A 23,959-nucleotide genomic window follows, 5' to 3' on the forward strand; every position below is an offset into this window, starting at 1 on the left:
TGTATATATTTATTGTACATATTTTATATTATAGATTATACATTATTATATTAATAAATATGTATTAAATATAGTATTTTCTATTATTATTTACAAATGTTGTATATAATATTTAGTATATTAAATAATATACATTATGATGTGTAATATAATATTTAATATTATTATTAAATAATAATATTAAGGAAGTAATAATAATATTGAGGAAAGGACCTCAAAGCCCATGCAGTTGCACCCCCTGCCCTGGGCAGGGACACTTTTCACTACCCCAGAGTGCTCCAAGCACAGCCTGTTCCAGGCTCAGCTCTGAATCTCCTCATGCTCCCCAACAGTTGTGTTATTAAAGCTGACACTGAACATAGAGTAAGTCAGATATTTAATGTCTGGTCAGTTCTGTGGTTCCAGGTTGATTCTGGCCTGGGGCCCAGGAAGAAATGTGAGGGAGGAAGCAAGGAAAGCACACAGAAGGCCACAGTTCCAGGACACAGCGGGAGGACACTGCAACTTGGAGCCAAAGGAGGTACCTCTGACAGGTCAGTGCTGTGGGGATAAACCATGCAGAAATGATTGACAGCAGATTCAACAATGTGGAGCAACAGCAAACGACAGTGAATAGAAAAAGGGAAATTCCCTGAGTCGAGGCTGTTTCGCCAATGACAACCCGAGGACATCTGCTCCCTCCAAGGGCATTTATCTTCCCTTCACTGGGGGTGGTTTTGTCTATTCCCAGTGTCAAGGATCTTCACAGAAGCCATGGAATTGACTGTGACCTAATCAAGAATTGGGGATTGATGATTCCCTTCGGGAAGGGCAACAGATGAGCACGGTGCCCTCCCCTCAGCAGATGTGTGGGGACTCCCCCTCAGTGTGAAATCCCAATTCCTTCCCTCAGACAAATCTTTCCAGCTGCTGTTCTGGATCCACCTTGGCATTCTGCTGCTGCAGACGTGGTTCCACGTCTGTTTGAAATCATGACTCAGTGCACCTAGGGATGGGAGCAATCCAACACTCAAATGATGGGAGAAGGGTCAGGGAAGGAGCACCAGGGCTTGGAACCCCAGGGAAGGAAGGAGCAGCTGCACCCCAAGGTGATCCCAGCAGGGAGCTGGAACAGGGGGTGGGATGGGATGGCTCCAGTGGGCTCCCGTGACCCGCACTGCCAGCGGGGGGGGTTCCAGCACTCAGGTGTGAGGCATTGCCAGGGCTGCTGATCTCACCTGGCCTGGGAAGTGCAGCAGCCCTGGAGCTCCGGGAGCGGCTCTGGCCGCTGCCCTGCCCAGAGGTGTCAGACACAATTGCAAACAGTGAGATTACCCTACTCTGTCCTCGAAAGGATGCAGACTGCACTTCCCTTTCCCTGGGAAGTGATGCACTGAGCACCAGCTGGGGATTTCTGCAGCTGGAGGCCGGGACATGCCGGCGGGTGGGTCATTCCTTGCAGCTGGATTCCAGTCCTGGCTGCTGGAGCTGGAGTTTTCCTGTCCACCCTCACCACGCACAGCGAGAGAAAGGGCAGCCTTCGAAGCCAGGATCCACGGGTTTCCCAGGGGAACAGGAAGTCCATGGATGTCTTTTCCCACACGACAAAGTGTGCCCGGTTCCTTGGGGCTGGGATGGGCTGAGATCACCAGAGCTGCTGGGAAGCTCAGCCAGGCTCAGCTCAGCTCAACCCAGCTCAGCTCAGCTCAACCCAGCTCAGCTCAGCCCAGCTCAGCTCAACCCAGCTGTGCTCTGCTCAGCTCCACTCAGCCCAACCCAGCTCAGCTCAGCTCAGCTCAGCTCAGCCCAGCTCAGCCCAGCTCAGCCCAGCTCAGCTCAGCTCAGCCCAACACAGCCCAGCTCATCACTCCCAGCCCAGCTCAGCTCAGCTCAGGACACTCTCCTGATGGCTCACAGGAGGGTGCCACCTGCTCTCCCTTGCAGAAAACATTCCAGTGGACACCTAACCAGAGGGTTAACTTAGGTAAGTAATAAATTTAATAGTAAATAATTCTGATCTTAGGAGCAATTGTTCCCTGGCAGGGTGGGCAGAGGGTGCCCAGAGCCCCTGGATCCCTGGCAGTGCCCAAGGCCAGGTTGGACACTGGGACAGTGGGAGGTGTCCCTGCTGTGACAGGGGTGCCACTGGAGGGGCTCTGAGGTCCCTTGCAATCCAACCCATTCCACAGTTCTATGTCATTCCATGTCTCTGTGATTCCCTGAGAAATATCCACCCTGGAGGCCTCCATTCGATTTATTCCCCCCAACACTTGAAGGCCCTACTGGGTCTGGAGCACTCAGGGCCTTCACCAGCCCCTGGCAGGGACATTGCTCTCGTTCTCCCACCCTTGTAAGTTCGCTATTCCTTCAAAGGCTTCCCCTCATTCCACACAGAATTCCCTGGGCCTCATTTCCCAGTGGAGCTCTCAGGATGTGCCTCTGCACTGTCTCACCTTGCACAGAACCACAGAACCGGGTCTGGCACCACTGCTGAGCTGCAGGAATGAGCAGATCCCTAGGATTGACTCTGCTGCTGCTGCTGTTCTCATCTGGGAAAATATTCCCCATGAAATTCAACCTCAGTTTTCATCCGAGGTTCAGTCTGAATCTCAGCTTGGCAGAGCACTGACTGTTCTTTTCATAGGAGCTCAGAATCCTGGAATGGTTTGGGTGGGAGGGACCCCAGAGCCCCTCCAGTGTCACCCCTGCCATGGCAGGGACACCTCCCACTGTCCCAGTGTCCAGCCTGGCCTTGGGCACTGCCAGGGATCCAGGGGCACCACAAGAGTCCCTTGCTGAAAGCATTAAAGACTGGGCTACAGCCTGGAGGAAAAGTCTCTGAGGAAAATGCAGGAACAGAAGTGAGGAGCCATTGGGGAGGAAAAGACTGGAATTGTTGGGTGTCTGTGCAGCTGCAGTAGTACAGGGGGACGCCCACAGGGTGTCATGAGAGCTTCAGGGAACAACAAAACACCCCAAAATAATCCCCAAACCCTCTCTGCACCAAAGGCTTCCCACACAGCTTCTCTCTTGGGAAGTGCACATGGAACATTCCTGGTGGCTGTGGCTCCCTTCCTGCTTTGAAATCTACTCGGGAGTGAAAACATTTGGCCCTTTAGGAATTCTTTATAACCAATAAATCCCAGAGCACTTTGCAATGATGATAACAAGCTTTAGCACTGCTTTAGCAACAGGAATCATGGAATATCCTGAGCTGGAAGGGACCCAAAGGGATCACCCAGTTCAGCTCCTGGCCCTGCCCAGACCCCCAGCAATCCCACTCTGGGGCATCCCAGAGTGTCCAAGGGCTCCTGGCAGCCTCGGGGCTGGGACCATTCCCTGGGGAGCCTTGCCCAAAATCCAGCCTAAGCCAAGCTTCATCCAGGCTGGCCATGGACACTTCCAGGCACACACAGCTTCTCTGGGCAGCCTAAAGTTTTTGAGACTCAGAAAAGCTACTATGAATTGTACTAAGAAACAAGAATTGTTGTAGTGAATTTATCTTAAATTTTCTAATTTCAATAAAAAACTACTTTTTTTTTTTTCCTGAACTGTCAGCAGACGGGACATAACCCTTCAAATCATTTTCCTATAACCTGGTTCAATATTCTCATAACACCTGTGCTGTTCTGTAGGACTGCAAGGGGGGTTCTTCCAGGGAAACAAAGAGCTCTTGGATCTAAGGTGAGAGTCCCCTCCCTGCTGCATCCAGGGATTGTCCCCAGCACTGGCACCCCAGCAGATGTTTGGGAGAAGCCGATGTGGCCCCGAGGAAGGAGCGAACACCACAGACCCCCCTGGGAATTCCCTGCCTTGCAGATTTTATGAACTTGGGCCATCAATATTCATGGCTGCAGCAGCCGAGGCCATCCAGGCACGCTCCAGGCACTCCTGCCAGGAGCTGTGGGGGACAGCAGGGACACAGGAGCCACTCCTGCCATTATCCCAGCCCAGCAGCTGAGCTCTGCAGTACTACAGAATCTGCAAGCGAAGAGGATTGTTGGTGGCTGGAGCATTTTTACCTGCCTGAGGTACATCTATCCTCACGGGACGTACCATGAACTTTGCCCAGAATGCTTTTGGCACCTACAGCTGGTGTGGGAAAATCCTTTCTTGGCTTTCCATGATCTGTGGGGTCCTTTGCACAGAGTTCCTGTCTGGGGCCATGCTTGTGAGCTGTCAGCGTCCCTCAGGGACCCATTTCCAATCACAGACCCCCGGAAAGGAGGATTGGGAGCCATGTCCAGGTCTTATCCCACCATCCCCTGCCCTCTGCTGCCACTGATGGGCTTTGGTGCCATCAGTCCCATCCGTCCTTATAAACCTCCCCTGGAACAGCTCTGTGTCCTTCAGGGGGGACCCCTCCAGCGCCAGCCTTGGGGAATTTCATCCCAAATTCTCATCTAAATATTCCCTGCTGTGTTTCAAGACCAGGAGTTCTTCTCCTCTCCTCTTGGCAGCAGCAATGGGATAATCCCTTCCTCTTGCAGCTGCCTTTTGGTATTGGCAGAGCATGACTGCTGCTCTCCTCAGTGTTCCCAGGTGGAAATCACCCTGTTTCCTCCATGGTTTCACATCATTCCTGTTGATTTTTACAAAATCATCACAAATGGTCTCATTCCTGGTTGGAAAGGAGGGCTTTCCCCAGCAGGAAAATCCACAGGGCTGAAGGAGAACAAATCCCACCTGTCTGTGCCTCTCTCTGACCTGTTTCTCTTGGAAAACTCCCATGGTTGGCTCCACTTGGCCTCTCCTCAGGGAGGGTGGCAGAGTTTCACCAAAATCCGCGCTTCTGTCCCGGATTGTGCCCCTCACAGCTGCAGGGTCTCGTGCTCCAGCAGAGCATGAAGCTGCTTTGGTGGGATTTGGTGGGATTTGCTTGGGACCAGCCCATGTTGGTGTTACCTTCTGTGTTCTCCTGCCAGGATTTGCAGATGGATTTTGTTGATCCATTCAGTCTTTTCAGGAGGTGAAGTTAAACCGAGCAGAGAACCCCACAAGCTCCCCTTTCCCCATTTCAAAGATATTCCTCGTGTTTATCCTGTTCCTGTTTGGACACTCGGCCTGTTCTGGGTGAGATCTCCAACCCCTCACTGGCAGCTCCGAGGCCGCTTTGCCAAACTCCCTCTGCACGGGCTGAACCTGCCCCGGCTCATTTGGGGACATCCAGTGCCTGTGAGAGACCTTTCATCTTCCCTTTTCTTACTTCAGTCCCTTTCAGGTGGCATTTATTGTGACTCACCTGATCACAAGTGACCTTTTCCACGATGACTGAAACAGAACAAATCTCTTTGTGCCTGGAATCACGGAGTCTTTGGGTTGGAAAAGCCCTGGGAGGAGATCACCGAGCCCAACCATCCCCCAGCACTGCCACGGCCACCAGTGCCCCATGTCCCCAAGTGCCACATCCACGCAGCTTTTAACTCCTTCTGCTGTGGACAACCTCAGAGCTGGGAATTAAACTGCCAGAGGGCAGGGCTGGATGGGATTTGGGACAGGAATTGTTCCCTGGCAGGGTGGGCAGGCCCTGGCACAGGGTGCCCAGAGCAGCTGGGGCTGCCCCTGGATCCCTGGCAGTGCCCAAGGCCAGGCTGGACACTGGGACAGTGGGAGGTGTCCCTGCCATGGCAGGGGTGACACTGGAGGGGCTCTGGGGTCCCTCCCAGCCCAACCCAAACCACCCCAACCCAGCCCTTCCCAGCCCTTCCCAGCCCTTCCCAGCCCAGCCCTTCCCAGCCCATTCTATGCCTTTGCAATGTTTTTTTGGAGCTGCTTTATTGCCTAAACCGTGGGAATTTCCCCATTTGCAATGGCAAGGGGAAAATGCAGCAGCCCTTGGGAATGACCTGGCCCTTCCCAGCTCCAAACTGCAGCTCCTGTTCCAGAGCAGGTTGGAGCCACCTGGATGTCCCTGCTCCTTCCCTGCTCTCCCTGTGGGCTGGAGATGGCCCCGTTTGATTTTATTTCTGCTTTTACCCCCAGGCTCTTCTCTCCTCCCTGATCAGGAATTGCCCTCCCTGCCGGGGCCTGGGGGGCTCCTGGCCAGCTGTGCTTTCCTGCTGCCCTTTTCCTGCTGCCCTTTTCCTGCTGCCTTTTCCTGCTGCCCTTTTCCTGCTGCCCTTTCCTGCTGCCCTTTTCCTGCTGCCCTTTCCTGCTGCCCTTTCCCTGCTGCCCTTTTCCTGCTGCCCTTTCCCTGCTGCCTTTCCCTGCTGCCCTTTCCTGCTGCCCTTTTCCACCTCCTCCTTTTCCTGCTGCCTTTTCCTGCTGCCTTTCCCTGCTGCCCTTTCCCTGCTGCCCTTTCCTGCTGCCCTTTCCCTGCTGCCCTTTCCTGCTGCCTTTTCCTGCTGCCCTTTCCTGCTGCCCTTTTCCACCTCCTCCTTTTCCTGCTGCCCTTTCCCTGCTGCCCTTTTCCTGCTGCCCTTTCCTGCTGCCTTTTCCTGCTGCCTTTTCCTGCTGCCCTTTTCCTGCTGCCCTTTTCCTGCTGCCCTTTTCCTGCTGCCCTTTTCCTGCTGCCCTTTCCCTGCTGCCCTTTTCCTGCTGCCTTTTCCTGCTGCCCTTTTCCTGCTGCCCTTTTCCTGCTGCCCTTTTCCTGCTGCCCTTTTCCTGCTGCCCTTTTCCTGCTGCCCTTTCCTGCTGCCTTTTCCTGCTGCCCTTTTCCTGCTGCCCTTTTCCTGCTGCCCTTTTCCTGCTGCCCTTTCCTGCTGCCTTTTCCTGCTGCCCTTTTCCTGCTGCCTTTCCCTGCTGCCCTTTTCCTGCTGCCCTTTTCCTGCTGCCCTTTTCCTGCTGCCCTTTTCCTGCTGCCCTTTTCCTGCTGCCCTTTTCCTGCTGCCTTTTCCTGCTGCCCTTTTCCTGCTGCCCTTTTCCATCTCCTCCTTTTCCTGCTGCCCTTTCCTGCTGCCCTTTTCCTGCTGCCCTTTTCCTGCTGCCCTTTTCCAGCTTCCCCTTTTCCAGCTCCCCCTTTCCCAACCTCCCTTTTCCAGCTCACCCTTTCCACCTCCTCCTTTTCCAGCTCTTTTCCAGCTCCCCCCTTTTCCCGCTGTCCTTTTCCAGCCCCGGCCCAGCACTGTGTCCGTGCCCCCGAGCTGGAACCGGCCGGGTTTCCCATCTCCATCTCCCCCGAGCTCGCCCCTGCGGAGAGATCCCGGCGGGCAGAAGCCGCGCCCCGCTCGCAGCACCGGCCCGGGCTAAGGAGGCTGCGGAGCCCGGCACTGATGATGCTCATTCCTTTATTGTGTCCTTGCCATCCTGGAGGGCGCTCCCAGCGCGGGCTCGAAGCTACATTACAGCACAGTGAGGAGCGTCCGTCCCGCCAGGAACGGCCTCTCTCCACACACTATGTATAATATATATATATTTATAATATGTCCTGTATATTCCTATGTATAGAGTGACAAGGATGGGCCACCAGACAGTAAACTTTTGTTTTCTAAATAAATCACCAGAGCAACAGGCACGAAAATTTGGTCCTAATCGAGGCCCTCACCTTGTCCATGAACCCGGAACAGACCCACACCCCCCTCCCCGCGGAAAAACGGCCAAACCTGAACCCCAAAAGAACAGTTCAACAACAACGAAAGGAAGCCCCAGCCCAGCCCCCGTCCCCGAGGAACAGCCCCGCGGGACACACGGACACCGAACGCCACCGACACACACCCGAGCGCTCCCGGCCCCCGCTCCGCGCTGGGGAAGCTCCTCGGAAGGAGCTCGGGAGGTTCCCGGGCCCCCGAGCGGCCCCGGGCGCTGGAGGTGCCGCATCCCCTCCCCTGCGGGCGGCTCCCGGTGCCGGGCTCCGCTGGAAGGGATCCCGAGGATCCCACCAGAGCAGGAACCGGGCCCGGGCCTCCCTCGCCATGGCACAGGGACAACCAACGCAAACTGTGGGAAAGCCACACTCCCATGGGACACAGCCACCCTTCCCTGGGACACAGCCACCCTTCCCTGGGACAGAACCACCCTTCCAGGGACACAGCCACCCTTCCAGGGACACAGCCACCCTTCCAGGGACACAGCCACCCTTCCCTGGGACAGAAACACCCTTCCAGGGACACAGCCACCCTTCCCTGGGACAGAACCACCCTTCCAGGGACACAGCCACCCTTCCCTGGGACACAGCCACCCTTCCCTGGGACAGAACCACCCTTCCAGGGACACAGCCACCCTTCCCTGGGACACAGCCACCCTTCCCTGGGCACAGCCACCCTTCCCTGGGCACAGCCACCCTTACAGGGACACAGCCACCCTTCCCTGGGACACAGCCACCCTTCCCTGGGCACAGCCACTCTTCCCTGGGACACAGCCACCCTTCCCTGGGACAGAACCACCCTTCCAGGGACACAGCCACCCTTCCAGGGACACAGCCACCCTTCCAGGGACACAGCCACCCTTACAGGGACACAGCCACCCTTCCCTGGGACACAGCCACCCTTCCCTGGACACAGCCACTCTTCCCTGGGACACAGCCACCCTTCCCTGGGCACAGCCACCCTTCCTAGGATGCTCCCTGGCCCTTGGCAAGCCGGGGGATGAGGACACCCTCAGCTCCAGAACTGTTTCCCACACCCTGGGTGAGAATGGAGGCAAGAGAGTCACTGCTTCATCACTCTGGGGCTCCACAAGCTGCTGATCCACCGAATGGGAACTGGGACTGCTGGAAAACAAGGGAGGAAATTCTATTCCTGCAGGCCCCCCGAGCTTCCCCTCAGAAATTCTAAGTCTGTGCTTCCTGACCCTGACTCCCAGACGCTTTCCTGGAAATTAAGTAATGAGGCAGCTCTGCCAGCCACTGTTTCAAAGAACCAGGGAATCCCAGACTGGTTTGGGCTGGAAGGGACTTTAAAGCTTATCCAGTTCCACCCCTGCCATGGCAGGAACAGGATGGTGACACAGGGCCAGCGGGCTCTGGGTGATGCCCTGGCTGCAGGGGTACCTGTGGGGGATACCCTTGGACACCCCTGGCTGCGGGGGTACCTGTGGAGGATACCCTCGGACACCCCTGGCTGCGGGGGTACCTGTGGGGGATACCCTCGGACACCCCTGGCTGCGGGGGTACCTGTGGAGGATACCCTCGGACACCCCTGGCTGCGGGGGTACCTGTGGGCAGAGCTGTGCCAGCCCTTGGAGCAAGCTACAGCTTCCCGAGACATCCCCGAGCCAGGAGCCGGCCTGGGGGAGAAGGGGCCGGAGTCTGGAGGGCCAGGGGGTGTTCTGGGGCACAGATGGGAATGGGAAGGGGGGCAGAGGGGATGATGGAGAGCTCGAGGCAGGACAGCATTGGATGGGAAGGGGAGAAGATCCCCTGTGGCCGTGCAGGGATGTGTCAGGGACAGCTGGGAAGGGCAGTGGATGGCCCAGCACAGCCACCCGGGGATGGGACACGGCTGCTGTGGGACCTGCCTGGCTCTGAGCTCGGCACAGCTCCTGGTTCCCTCTGGATGTTCCCATTCTGTGCCTGTGCCTTGCTCCCTCACCTTCCCTCACCCCTGTCCTGAGTGCAGAAGCCAGTGAGGGGAGCAGGGACCAGTCCAGCAGCAAAGAACAGCGAGCCCAGAGCAGTCCTGGAGCCTCCTTCCTCCTCCTCAGGAGCTTCCAAACCCACCCAGACACAGCCCTGAATAACGTGCTCCAGGGGCTGGCTGAGCTCCAGGGTCCCTTGAACCTCATCCATACTGTGAAGGAATTCTCTTTGTTGCCAGAGGACATTCCCTACCTGCAGTCCTCTCTGACCTGCCCTCCCTGCCCGGCCCTTCGCTGCCCCAACTCCTCCCAGGAGAGCCAGGGCTCGCTCCCTCATCCATAAGGATCTCCTCGAACACGGGGATGTCCCCACCTCCACCATCCCAGGGACACCACAGCTGCTGGCCTGGCACTGCCAGGACGGCTCTTCACCAGCTTCCCTCCATGGAGAGCCGTGTCCCACAGGAACACCGAGCGCTGTCCCCGTGCCTGCAGCTGCTGGGGCAGCGCCTGCAGACCGCACTCAGTCCCCAGAGTCCTCGTGGCTTCCCCCTCTTACCCATCACCATTTCACACCCACTCCTCACAACCCACCAGGAAGTTTGTCCCAAGCAGGGGGTGACAGAGGTGACCTCCATGTGCCATTGCCCAGGGGACAGTGATGCCATCGCTGCCCTGGGTGTCACCTCCTTGTCCCACATTCCTCCTCTGCAGGATGGAGCCTCAGGCCGGAGTTCCGCAGGCACTGCCCGTGACTTTGGAAGGGCGCTGGAAGGAGATTTCCACCTCTTGTGCTGTCAGGAGCTGCACACCCACAGGAACCTCGGTGGGGCTGTCTCCAGAGCGTGGCACAGAAGGACAAAGCCCTGCCCTTGGGGCGACTTGGTCTGGTGACTCTGCAAGCCCTGTGGACGGAGCTGGTGCTCCTGGAGTGACAGCCGTGCCCGGTGAGGTGTCCCTGCTGCCACCAGTGTTAGGGAGTCCCTCTGGGGGACTCTCACAAGGCGCTGCCACCACAAAGTCTCCCAATCCATGCAGAAATCTCCAAATTCCCTGGATCCAGCAAAGCAAAGCCAGCACCAGGGGCCAGGGCAGCTTCAGCTTCTGCCAAATCCCCTGGAGAGGGACCCACACCCCTCCTGCCCGGATGGAGCGGTGTCCTGGTGTTGTCCCTCTGCCCAGCCCTGTGCCAGGGCGCTGTCCCCGTGCCCAGCCCTGTGCCAGGGCGCTGTCCCCGTGCCCAGCCCTGTGCCAGGCAGTGTGGGGAGGGCTGGCAGCTGGGCAAACCCAGGCTTTGGGCTGCCCGCTGCCAGCCTGGATGTCCATCAGTCCGAGCGCAAATCCCGGCTCCGCGCGTCACCCGCTCCATAAATAAATAGGTTAAATAAATAAAGTGACAGATCCGGATCAGGGGGGTGGAGGAAGGGGAGGAGGAGGAGGAGGGAGGGGCAGCCACCCTGGCCCGGGGCCGTCCGTGTCTCACAAACACACACAAAGTAGCTGAGGACCAGGACGAGCTGGGGCCGCTGGGCCGGGCCCCCCTCGGGGACTCAGTCCGGGACGTCCGGGCCGTCACTCCTGGGCCGGCACTGGGGCGGAGCACGGGGAGCCGGAGGCGAGGGACACGTGGGTGGTGGAGGACGGCAGCGACCGCGGCGTCTGGCACCTGGGGACACAGAGACACTCTGGGTCTGCTGCCCTGCTGTTCCTTGCCACCCTCCCCAAAATCCAGCCCCTTTCCCAGCCATTTGCTGTGCAGGCAGCACTAAAGGGCACCCCTTGCTTGGTGGGAGGATATCTCGGGTCTGGGATACAGGAATATCATGGAATCATGGAATGGTTTGGCTTGGGGAGATCTTACAACTCATCCAGTGGCACCCCTGCCATGGCAGGGACACCTCCCACTGTCCCAGTGTCCAGCCTGGCCTTGGGCACTGCCAGGGATCCAGGGGCAGCCCCAGCTGCTCTGGGCACCCTGTGCCAGGGCCTGCCCACCCTGCCAGGGAACAATTCCTGCCCCAAATCCCATCCAGCCCTGCCCTCTGGCACTGGCAGCCATTCCCTGGCTCCTGGCCCTCCAGCCCTTGTCCCCAGTCCCTCTCCAGCTCTCCTGGAGCCCCTTTGGGCCCTGCAAGGGGCTCTGAGCTCTCCCTGGATCCTTCTCCAGGTGAGCACCCCCAGCACCCCCAGCCTGGCTCCAGAGAGGAAGGGCTCCATGAAGCAGCTCCCAGCTCCTCTGGGCTCTCTCCAGCAGCTCCACGTCCCTCCTGCACAGAGCTCCACACGATGCTGCTCCATAGCACAACCTCAGCAGCATTCCCAACTCTGCCCACAGCCAGCAACTCAGGAGCAGGCTCAGCCCCGCTGGGACGGGGCCTTTCCAGCTCTGCTGTGACTCCTGTGCCTGCCCCAAGCCCCAGTGGCTCCCCACAGCAGGTCCCGGGCACTCACCAGGAGCGGGACTTGCGCACGCGGGAGGCCGCCGGCCGCTCCAGGAGGCTGTCCAGGTGCATCAGCCTCTCCAGGTGCAGCGCCCGCGGGTCCTGCTCCGCCGGGTCCCTGCTGCGCTCAAACTCAAAGATGGCCGGGGGGGACAGGTCCAGCTCCAGGAACATGATGTTCTCAGCCTGCCCAGGGCACGGTGACACGGGAGTCACCAGCTCTGGTGAGCCACGCTGCTGGGGCAGCTGCTGCTCTGGGCTCAGGGCTCTGCTCCGGCTCTCCCAGAGCTCAGCAGTCCCGTCCTTTCCAATGGCAGCAGCTGCCAGAGCCACAGAGCCAGGAGCTCCAAGACTGGAGCTGGGAGGATAAAGCTGAGAGCTTGAACTGGCGTATCCCAGATCTCAGGAGCTTGTTTACTCCAGCTTCTCTCCCAGTGTTATCCATCCCTCCACCCATCCACTCACTGCCTCCATCCATCCACCTCTAGCTCTCCATCCATCCATCCATCCATCCATCATTCATCATCCATCCATCATCCATCCATCCATCATCCATCTATCATCCATCATCCATCCATTCATCATCCATCATCCATCCATCATCCATCCATCCATCATCCATTCATCCATCATCCATCCATCCATCATCCATTCATCCATCATCCATCATCCATCATCCATTCATCCATCATCCATCATCCATCCATCATCCATCCATCATCCATCCATCATCCATCATCCATCATCCATCCATCATCCATCCATTCATCCATCATCCATCATCCGTCCATCCATCCATCCATCATCCATCCATCCATCCATCATCCATCCATCCATCCATCATCCATCATCCATCATCCATCATCCATCCATCATCCATCCATCCATCATCCTTCATCCATCCATCTTCCATCCATCATCCATTCATCCATCCATCATCCATCATCCATCCATCATCCATCCATCATCCATCCATCCATCCATCATCCATCCATCCATCATCCATCCATCATCCATCATCCATCCATCCATCATCCATCCATCATCCATCATCCATCCATCCATCATCCATCCATCATCCATCCATCATCCATCCATCCATCCATCATCCATCATCCATCCATCCATCATCATCCATCCATCTGTCCATCCATCCATCATCCATCCATCATCCATCCATCATCCATCCATCATCCATCCATCATCCATCCATCATCCATCATCCATCCATCATCCATTCATCCATCATCCATCCATCCATCATCCATCCATCATCCATCCATCATCCATCCATCCATCATCCATCCATCATCCATCATCCATCATCCATCCATCCATCATCCATCATCCATCCATCATCCATCCATCATCCATCCATCATCCATCCATCCATCATCCATCCATCCATCATCCATCATCCATCCATCATCCATCATCCATCCATCATCCATCCATCCATCCATCCATCCATCATCCATCCATCATCCATCATCCATCCATCATCCATCCATCATCCATCCATCCATCATCCATCATCCATCCATCCATCCATCCATCATCCATCCATCATCCATCATCCATCCATCATCCATCATCCATCATCCATCATCCATCCATCCATCCATCCATCCATCCATCCATCATCCATCATCCATCCATCATCCATCATCCATCATCCATCCAATCATCATCCATCATCCATCCATCATCCATCCATCATCCATCCATCCATCATCCATCATCCATCATCCATCATCATCCATCCATCCATCATCCATCCATCCATCATCCATCCATCCATCCATCCATCATCCATCCATCATCCATCCATCCATCCATCATCCATTCATCCATCCATCATCCATCCATCCATCCATCATCCATTCATCCATCATCCATCCATCCATCATCTATCATCCATCCATCCATCCATCCCATTTATCCAACACCTTCCCAGCCCCTGGCACACCCCAGGGTCCCCTCACTTACCCGGAAGCGGGGGTGGGATCTCCTGGCCATGGCCACCCGTGCGTACTGGCTGATGGGTCTCTTGTAGCCCACAGCGGAAGTCGGTCGCCTCTTCATCTGGGAGCTGTTCCTGGAGCACACGGAGCGGGGAACGTGACCCAACAGCGCCGCGTCCCAGGGGACCGATGGAGCTGCGTCGGCGAGGGAAGGGCGGCCCTTCCCATGGGGCTGGGCTTGGAGGGGATTCCCACCCATGGGAACCTGCAGGAGTCCCAGACCCCCCGGCCCTGGGGCCACTCGTGAGCATTGGCACGGACGGGGACAGGGACACAGGGATGGGGATAGGGACAGGGACAGGGACACAGGGATGGGGACAGGGACACAAGGGATGGGGACACAGGGACAAGGACACAGGGATTGGGACAGGGACACAGGGACAGGGACGAGGACACAGGGATGGGGACAAGGACAGGAACACAGGGACAGGGACAGGGACAGAGGGACGTACCCTCCGGTGGGAACCAGCGGCTGGAATTTCCACTGATCCTCATCGCTGTCGAAGTACAGGCGGTTCATGATCTTGTTCTTCTCCTCAGGAGGGATGAAGTTCTCGATGATCAAGTACCTGAGGGATGGAGCAGGAGAGGAAGGAGTTAATGTGACAGGAGACAGAAAACAGCCAGAGGAAAGGCAGGAAGAGGAGGAGACATCACAGGGAGAAGAAACATCCAGAGATGAAAATGGGATGGAAGTGGAGAGGTTGAAGCAATAGATGCAGCCACAGTGAGGGGAGAGGCAGGAGAGGACGGGCATCAGAGAGGAGCCCTGGCAGCTCTGGGGCTCCAGGCAGGACCAGGACCCCTTCCCTCCTCTCCTCCTGTGTCTGCTCCCTCTGAAAATCAAGGAGAGCTCAACAATGCCAAGTGGACCCCAGAGGGAATCTCTCTTCCCATGTTTTTTGGGGCAAGTCGAGCAGCTGTCAAAAACTGTTTTGAGACAACAAGTTGCATCAGTGAGCTGTGGCTTCCAGCCAGAAGCATGTCGGAGGAGAGAAGGGGCAAAGCTGGAGATGGAATTGTTTGGAGTGAAACTGTTCCACCCTGAAAATGCTGAAGTGCTTATAAATATCTCGGGGGTTACAGACTCTGAAAGAGAGGAGTGTTTGAAGCGAGAACAAACCCCCGGGGGCGGTGGAGCAGCAGCTGCAGCCGTGGGAGGCTCCCGGAGGGAAAACTCTGCCGGTGCCAGCAGAGCTGGGGTCACCCAAGTCCTGCAGAGCTGCTGTCCCTCCCAGGACGGTGTGGGGGCCCAGCAGATCACCTGGAGTCACTTGCCCCTGGCCACCATTGCCACCTCCCAGGTTCAGCCATAGCCAGGGTTTCTCCTGGAACATTTCCCAGCTTTTCCCCTTTCTCAGCCGTGCTTGGACACCCCCTGGACTGACCCAGCACACAGCTCGCAGGGGCCACACCTGGTGCCACCACTGAGAGCTGGGCAGGCCCTGGCTGTCCCTGTCTCTGGGTGGGGTCAGTCCCTGCAGTCCTACCCCCACTCTGAGCCCCCCAGCCCTGCTGTGAGCCCTTGAGCCCTGCTCTGAGCCCCCCAGCCCTGCTCTGAGCCCTGAGCCCCCCAGCCCTGCTCTGAGCCCTGAGCTCTGCTCTGAGCCCCCCACCTCTGCCCTGAGCCCCCCAGCCCTACTCTGAGCCCTGAGCCCCCCAGCCCTGCTCTGAGCCCTGAGCCCTGCTCTGAGCCCCTGAGCCCTGCTCTGAGCCCTGAGCCCTGCTCTGAGCCCCCCAGCCCTGCTCTGAGCCCCTGAGCCCTGCTCTGAGCCCTGAGCCCTGCTCTGGGCCCCTGCGCCCTGCTCTGGGCCCTGAGCCCTGCTCTGAGCCCCCCAGCCCTGCTCTGAGCCCCTGAGCCCTGCTCTGAGCCCCTGAGCCCTGCTCTGAGCCCCTGAGCCCTGCTCTGAGCCCCTGAGCCCTGCTCTGGGCCCTGAGCCCTGCTCTGAGCCCTGAGCCCTGCTCTGAGCCCTGAGCCCTGCTCTGAGCCCCCCAGCCCTGCTCTGAGCCCCCCAGCCCTGCTCTGAGCCCCCCACCTCTGCTGTGCACACCCAGTTCTTCAGAGCCACCCAGACCCTGGGGACCCCCAAGCACCTCACAAACACCTACTTGAGCTTCAGCTCCCTCGTCTGCTCGTTTTGGGCCTCCTCCAGGTCCTGGCGCACACGGATGTACTCGTCGTGCTGGTCCTGGATCTCGGCCTTCACAGCCTGGAGCTTGGCGTAGAGCTGCGAGGGGGAGCGGCACCTCAGCCCCGCACCCGGGGCCAGGGAGCCCTGGGGAGGGACATCCTCAGCCCCGGCCCTGTCCCCACCCGACACGCTCTCACCTTCTTCAGCTTCTTGGTTTTGATCTCCACCTCCTGCTGCAGGGACGTGAAGGTCTCCCGCAGCTCCATGGTCTCCTCGTCCCTCAGCAGCATCTCCTGCTGCATCTCGCGCTCCCGGCGTTTCTGCGGCGCAGGGACACGGTCGGAGCCGGGATGGGGAGCGGCCCCGGGACCCCCCTGTCACCCCCCCGGTACCTGCTCGGCGATTTCTTGCCGCCTCAGCTCCAGCATCTTCTGCTGCTCGTTGGTGTGGTCCACGATGGTCCTGCCCCCGATGAGCAGCTTGCTCTCCATGGCCTGGAGGGGACAGGGGGGTCCCAGGGGGGCAGGGGGTCAGGGTAGGGCTCCCCACCCGCAGGGCTTTGCCCCAGGCCAGCCTCATTGGATGGTCACCCTGATCCCTGCTCCCTGTCCCCATCCCTGCTCCCTGTCCCCATGCCTGCTCCATGGGAGGTGGGAGTGTCCACGATTAGACTGGATACTGGGAACAATTCCTGCATGGAAAGGGCTTTCCAGCCCCGGCACATCTGCCCAGGGCAGGGGTCCCCATCCCTGCAGGGGTTCAAAGCCCTGTGGATGTGGCACTTGGGGACAGGGACAGTGGTGGCCCGGGCAGGGTTGGGGGTGGTTGGGCTCCTCCCACAACCCCACGATTCCATGTGCAGCCGGCAGCCTGGGCCCGCCCCGGCACCACCGGCACAGCAGCAGCGGCTGGGGGGGGTGCGGCTGCCGCGTCCCCTCCCGGAGCCCCGAGCCCGGACTGCTCCGGGCCCTGCCTTGCGCACAGCCGGGAATCCAGCGGTGCACAGCCGGGAATACAGCGGTGCACAGCCGGGAATCCAGCGGCGCACAGCCGGGAATCCAGCGGTGCACAGCCGGGAATCCAGAGGTGTGAACAGCTGCCGGCACCGTGGGAATGCACACACACACACACAGGTCACACACACACACACACACACAGTGCACACACACACACACACACAGAGTGCACACACACACACAGCACACACACACACAGTGCACACACACACACACACAGAGTGCACACACACACACACACACACACAGAGTGCACACACACACACACACACACACAGTGCACACACACACACACACACACACACAGTGCACACACACACACACACACACAGTGCACACACACACACACACACACACACACACAGTGCACACACACACACACACACACACAGTGCACACACACACACACACACACACAGTGCACACACACACACACACACACACACACACACACACAGTGCACACACACACACACACACACACACAGTGCACACACACACACACACACACACAGTGCACACACACACACACACAGTGCACACACACAGTGCACACACACACACACACACACACACAGTGCACACACACACAGTGCACACACACACACACACAGTGCACACACACACACACACAGTGCACACACACACACACACACAGTGCACACACACACACACAGTGCACACACACACACACACACACAGTGCACACACACACAAATATAAACACACACACTGGGGCTGTGCACACAAACACACTGTGTGTGTGCACTGTGTGTGTGTGTGCACTGTGTGTGTGTGTGTGCACTGTGTGTGTGTGTGACCTGTGTGTGTGTGTGTGCACTGTGTGTGTGTGTGTGCACTGTGTGTGTGTGTGTGTGTGCACTGTGTGTGTGTGTGTGTGTGCACTGTGTGTGTGTGTGTGCACTGTGTGTGTGTGTGTGTGTGTGTGTGTGCACTGTGTGTGTGTGTGTGTGTGCACTGTGTGTGTGTGTGTGTGTGCACTGTGTGTGTGTGTGTGTGTGTGTGTGTGCACTGTGTGTGTGTGTGCACTGTGTGTGTGTGTGACCTGTGTGTGTGTGTGTGTGTGTGACCTGTGTGTGTGTGTGTGTGTGTGCACTGTGTGTGTGTGTGTGTGTGTGTGTGTGTGTGTGTGTGCACTGTGTGTGTGTGTGCACTGTGTGTGTGTGTGTGTGTGTGACCTGTGTGTGTGTGTGTGCACTGTGTGTGTGTGTGCACTGTGTGTGTGTGTGCACTGTGTGTGTGTGTGTGTGTGTGTGCACTGTGTGTGTGTGTGTGTGCACTGTGTGTGTGTGTGCACTGTGTGTGTGTGTGTGTGTGTGTCTGTGTGTGTGTGCACTGTGTGTGTGTGTGTGTGTGCACTGTGTGTGTGTGTGTGTGTGCACTGTGTGTGTGTGTGTGTGTGTGTGTGTGCACTCTGTGTGTGTGTGCACTGTGTGTGTGTGTGTGTGCACTGTGTGTGTGTGTGCACTGTGTGTGTGTGTGCACTGTGTGTGTGTGTGTGCACTGTGTGTGTGTGTGTGTGTGTGTGTGTGTGTGTGTGTGTGTGCACTGTGTGTGTGTGTGCACTGTGTGTGTGTGTGTGTGTGTGTGTGTGTGCACTGTGTGTGTGTGTGTGTGTGTGTGTGTGTGCACTGTGTGTGTGTGTGTGTGCACTGTGTGTGTGTGTGTGCACTGTGTGTGTGTGTGCACTGTGTGTGTGTGTGTGTGTGTGTGTGTGTGTGTGTGTGTGTGTGTGTGTGCACTGTGTGTGTGTGTGCACTGTGTGTGTGTGTGTGTGTGTGTGTGTGTGTGTGTGTGTGTGTGTGTGTGTGCACTGTGTGTGTGTGTGTGCACTGTGTGTGTGTGTGTGCACTGTGTGTGTGTGTGTGCACTGTGTGTGTGTGTGCACTGTGTGTGTGTGCACTGTGTGTGTGTGTGTGTGTGTGTGTGTGTGTGTGTGTGTGCACTGTGTGTGTGTGTGCACTGTGTGTGTGTGTGTGTGCACTGTGTGTGTGCACACTGTGTCTGTGTGCACACTGTGTGTGTATCTGTGGCCCACAGCCCTGCTCCGGTGCCAGCTGTCCCTGTGTCCCCATGTCCCCCCGGCCGTGCCAGCAGGGCCCGCCCCCCATGTCCACACACAGCACACACAGCATGATCAATCCCTGTCCCCTCCCAGAGCCAGCTCAGCCACATCCCTGCAGTGTCCCCTGTGCCACCAGCCCGTGGCACCCACAGCCATCCCCCCTTGAGGTGCCTCTGGCCCCGAATCCAGGGTCCCACTCCTCACCGGGCCTGGCCCTTGCCCCCCTGCCATGGCCACGGCCCCGAGGGGTCACCAGGCCACCCCTGGGGTGCTGCCAGCCCTGGGGGACACACACGGTGGTCACGGTGCTGCTGTCACGTGTCCCTGGGCAGGGGTCTCCATGGGGGGGCCGTGCACAGAGTGGGGGGCTCTGGCAAACCGGTGGCCCCCATCCCCACCAACAGCTGCCTGGGACAAGGCTCTGTTTCCATGATTTTCTCCCATTTTTCCCCTTCTGGGCAGGGGACACATTGTGGGTTCTGGGGGAACCCAGGGGACACCCCCAGAGCTGTGCCAGCAGCCCCCAGCAGCCAGGGGACACCCCCAAAGCTGTGCCAGCAGCCCCCAGCAGCCAGGGGACACCCCCAAAGCTGTGCCTTCCTACCTCTCCCACCCAGTGAATCCGTTCAGTGCTGTGGGGACACAGCCCCCCCGTGGGTGCCCCATCCAGCCCCCCTGACCCTGGGGATTCCTCCTTCCTCCCTTCGGATGGGTGTCCCAGGCTGGCTGTTCTGCTGGGGGCTGAGACCCCCAAGGGCAGCCCCCCACCCGATCCTGTGCCATCCTGTGCCAGGGCTGGGGGCACTGGGGTGCCACAGGCCGCTCACCCCCTCTCCTCCAAACCCAGTTCTTGGTCCCAGTTGCTCCTGTTGAGGCTGAGTGTCCCCTGGGACCCCACTGGGGTGCAGGGAGGGGACGAGGTGGGTGCTGGGACGATGGTCCCACTGCCATCCCCTCCCACAGAACTCCCCCCTGCAGACACCATCCCCACCAGATTAAGAGGTTTCTCAGTGCCGCTGTTTTCTCCCTGCCAGGGCATTTATTCTCTCTAAGGAAGAGACCCAATCTCCTTTAGCACTAAGCCTCTCCCAGGAACTCATTTCCGGCACCCAAAGAACTTCCCAGCACTTTCCCTCCTGCTGACCTCGGCCTCAGCCCCTGGCACAGCCGTTGGAAATCACCCACACGCCGTGCCCAGCTCCTCTGTGGCACAGCCCCTCTGCCTGGGAACACATCTGGGCATCCAGGAACACATCTGGCTGCCCAAAGGCACATCTGGCTGCCCAAAGGCACATCAGCTGGGGCAGGCTGAGCCCAGCTCTCTGAGCTCCCAGCTGGGTGGCAGAGGCAGAGCCCACACCCACGAGTGTGACAGCAGGACAGGGTGCAGAGTGTCACCCGTGGGTGTGGGGGGCACCCCGTGTCCCCTTGTCACCTTGGCTGCCTTTGCCACGGTCACCACGGAGCCACTGGCTCCTTGCCCGGCCCCACTGCCCACGAGCACCGTGAGGCCACCCAGTGTCCCCGCAGTGTCCCGCGGGCAGTGCCCACCGGGGTGAGTGTCACAGCAGGCTGTGCCCCTCTGGCACAGGGGGGATTTTTGCTCGCTGAGGTGACACCTCTCTGCTGTACCCCCACAGCCAGAGGGTCCCTGTGTGCGGAGTGCCTCCGAAGGCCACCAAAGGGGACGTGGTGTCATCTCGCCTCCGGCCCTGCCTTGTTACTCAGCAGTTCCAGGACACACAGTGGCCATGAGCCAGCCCTGCTGTGCCAGACAGGGAGGCTGTGCTGGACAGCTGCCAGCCCAGCCTGCACCCCACAACCTGAACCCCACAACCTGCACCCCACTGCGACGGGGGGATGGCTGCAGAGACCCCTGTGCCAGCACACAGCATGCTGCTGTGCCAGCACACCCGTCACGGGACACCCGTCACGGGACACCGGCTGTGCCAGCCACGGCTCTGCCCCAGGGGCACGTCCCAGTGGGATCCCACGGTCTCCGTGCAGGCATCCAGGCGCGGCCACGCATCCCCGGGCATGATCACACATCCCTGGGCACGGCCACGTGTCCCTGAGGCTGCAACAAACACAGCCCTGGCTGTGGAAGAGGGTCTGGACCTCCGCCCAGCCCTGGCTCCCCGGGCATGACCCCCTCGAAGGGGTCCCTGCCTGGGCTCCAGCCCCGTCCCCACATCTGGGCCAGCGTGGTGCTGGAAGGGCTGTGCCACAGGGGCTGTGCCAGTGGGGCCATGCTGAGCTTGATGCCAAGGGTCAGGGTGCTGGGGCTCCCTCCCCACTGCTGGGACCGTGCTCCTGGCCCCATGGCTGTCACAGGCAGGGGTCAGGAGCCCCCAGCTCAATGGGGACAGGAGCAGGGCTGGGGCAGGGGGAGGTGCAGCCCTAGACCCCCGGCACAGCTGAGGCTGCCGTAGCCCCTCTCACCCTCAGCACTAAATCCCTGAGCACCCCTGAGGAGCCAGCAGTGGTGCCCCCATCCACCCTGCTCTGCCTTGGGGTGCCAGGAAGGATTTGGGGTGGGAAGGGGGATGCGGGTCCCTGGCCCTGCCACGGCTCACAGCCCTGCCCGCCCCCACAGAGCCCACTGGAGCCAGGGGCTGCACAGAACCAGGGGCAGGTGGGGGTAGGTGCACCGTGCCCCCAGCCCCAGCCCTGGGCTCACTCCCGAGGCCACCAGGGACGAATCTGCAGCATCACTCTCGTCACTCCCCCTTCCCACACAGGCTGCTTTGTTGTGCCGAAGGGGACAAGAGCTGAGCACAGCACACTGGTGCCACCGGTGACCCAGTCCCCCATGGCCCTTCCTTCCCACCCCATGCAGTGTCCCCACACAGGTCTGAGGGCCACCCCAGCCCAGCCCCATGCCGGAGCCTGGGGCTGCCCTTGGGGACCCTGCCCAGACACCTTGCTTGGGAGGTCCCCTTGCTGTGCACCGTGGTGGGCACCTCCCCCAGGCCCCTGCTTGGGATCCATTCCTACTCCACATGGGGGGCTGGGGGCACAGTAGGTACCCCGGCCCCATTTGTGACCACGTGTGGCAACACGAACCTTGTACTTGATGGCCAACAGCTCCGTGGCCTCCTGCTCCCTCCGCAGGTGCTCTATCATCTTCTCCTTCTCCTGGAGCAGCTTCTGCTTCTCCTCACTCACCAGGCTGTGGTCATCCTGGATAGCGGCTTTCTCCTCTTCCAGCCTCTCCTTCTGCTCCTTCAAGTAATTCTCCATGTTCTTCTCCAGGCCATCCTCATTCTCATCCTCCCCTTCATTGTCCACGGTGCCCTCTCCATCCATTGCCTTCTTCCTCCGGCTGCTCCTTCTCCTCTTCTTCCCCAGCATCCCACGTTTCTCCAGCTGGGCTTTCAGCCGGACGATCTCCTCCTGAAACTCACGCAGCAAGGTGTCCTTGGGGTCCTCGTTCACCCGGGGCTTGTTCTTGATGTTCTTGGCCCTGTTGGCAAACCTGAGGGTGGAGAGGCTCTCGTCGTAGCTGTGGGAGGCCGGGCCCAAGGTGGCCACCATAATTGTCTTGGCATTGCCCCCAAGGGAGTCCTGCAGCAGGCGGGTGAGCTTGGAGTCCCGGTAGGGGATGTGCGTGCTCCGGCCGTCCACCAGCGCCGAGATGACGTTGCCCAGGGCCGAGAGGGAGAGGTTAATCTTGGAGGCTTCCTTGGGGCGCTCTCCGTGGGCCCCCATTTTGTTTTGGCGCTCGCTGCCGGCCAGGTCCACGAGGTTGAGCTTGCCCACGCGGATGTGCTCCTCGCCGTCCGGCCCCGTCTCGCTGCACTCGATGGTGATCAGGAAGATGGCATGGGAGCGCGAGCTGTGCTCGTTCATGTTGGTGCTGCCCACAGAGCGCGTTTGGCTGCCCAGGTTCATCACGTGCTCGATCTCCTTGACGTTCTTGGTCACGAAGGAGGAAAGGTCTTTGATGTACACCCCGGTCTCGGGATTTTCCTTCAGCTCCAGCTTCTTGCTCTGGTCCTTGGCGAGGAGGTCCCTGATCTCCTCCTGGTAGATCTCCAGGTACGAGGCCCTCACCAGATACTGCTGGTTCTGCGAGCGGGAGATGTGGGTGAAGATGTGTTCGAAGGCGCTGGGGATGATGCCGCGCTTCTCCGGCTCCGCCCAGGCGCCCTGCATGGTGTAGGTCTTGCCGGTGCCGGTCTGGCCATAGGCGAAGACGGTGCCGTTGAAGCCCTGCAGCACCGAGTCGATGAGCGGCCGCACCGTCTCGTCGTAGAGGTCGGCCTGCTTGGAGCTGGCGTCGTACACAGCGTCGAACGTGAAGGTCTTGGGCAGCTCCCCGGGGGCGGCGCGGGGGTTGCGGATGCTCACCTGGCCCAGCTTCACGTCCAGCTCCAGGACGCGCTCGTATCCCGCCGCCTCCTCCCGCCGGCTCATGGGCCGGCACCGGGCCACCACCCGGAGCGCCTCGCAGCCGCTGCGGGGCTTACCGGCCATGGCGGCGGCGGGCGGGGCCGGCGCCGCAGCGGGGCTGGGGGGCTCAGCCGCGCCGCCCCCGCGGCATCCCCGGGGCCGGGGTCGGGGCCGGGCCGGAGCGGGCGGGGCCGGGGCGGGGGGCGCGGGCGGCCGGGGCGTGGGGGGGCGCCCCCGCCGGGCGCTCGCTCATGGCAGCGCGGCCGCTGCGCCCCGCCCGGTGCGGGGATGGGGCGGGCGGGGCGGGCCGGGCCGGGGCGCGGCCGCGCCGCGATTGGTGCGCGCTCCCGGCCGCGCCCGCGCCCCCGAGCGCGCTCCCGCGGCCGCGCTCCCGCAGCCGCAGGCGGGAGCGCCGCCGGCTCCCCCGGGCACGC

At 59.5% G+C, this 23,959-nt stretch overlaps 1 protein-coding gene across 1 annotated transcript; it reads right to left on the reverse strand.

Annotated features, from left to right (window-relative positions):
* Positions 1–7,188: 7,188 nt before the first annotated feature.
* On the reverse strand, positions 7,189–23,615 carry KIF3C (kinesin family member 3C). The gene is made up of 8 exons (XM_005532730.3): positions 22,197–23,615; positions 16,422–16,523; positions 16,227–16,349; positions 16,007–16,125; positions 14,350–14,466; positions 13,863–13,971; positions 11,884–12,059; positions 7,189–11,098 (listed from the first exon to the last, which is right to left on the reverse strand). The coding sequence occupies exons 1-8, from the start codon at positions 23,607–23,609 to the stop codon at positions 11,005–11,007; spliced, it is 2,253 nt and encodes a 750-aa protein (XP_005532787.2). The 5' UTR covers positions 23,610–23,615; the 3' UTR covers positions 7,189–11,004.
* Between the last annotated feature and the right edge of the window lie 344 nt (positions 23,616–23,959).

Source organism: Pseudopodoces humilis, chromosome 3 (genome assembly GCF_049639895.1).
Source record: "Pseudopodoces humilis isolate 2021_Gansu_Grassland_sample_001 chromosome 3, ASM4963989v1, whole genome shotgun sequence".
In the NCBI taxonomy this organism is placed as follows: domain Eukaryota; kingdom Metazoa; phylum Chordata; class Aves; order Passeriformes; family Paridae; genus Pseudopodoces; species Pseudopodoces humilis.

Coding starts and splice junctions, on each gene's coding strand:
- KIF3C (XM_005532730.3), bottom strand. CDS start 23,609: ATGGCCGGTAAGCCCCGCAGCGGCTGCGAGGCGCTCCGGGTGGTGGCC. Junction 14,467..16,006: donor ACGAGGGAGCTGAAGCTCAA/GTAGGTGTTTGT, acceptor TCCATCCCTCAG/GTACTTGATCATCGAGAACT. Junction 11,099..11,883: donor GTGCGCAAGTCCCGCTCCTG/GTGAGTGCCCGG, acceptor CTGTGTCCCCAG/GTGCCAGACGCCGCGGTCGC.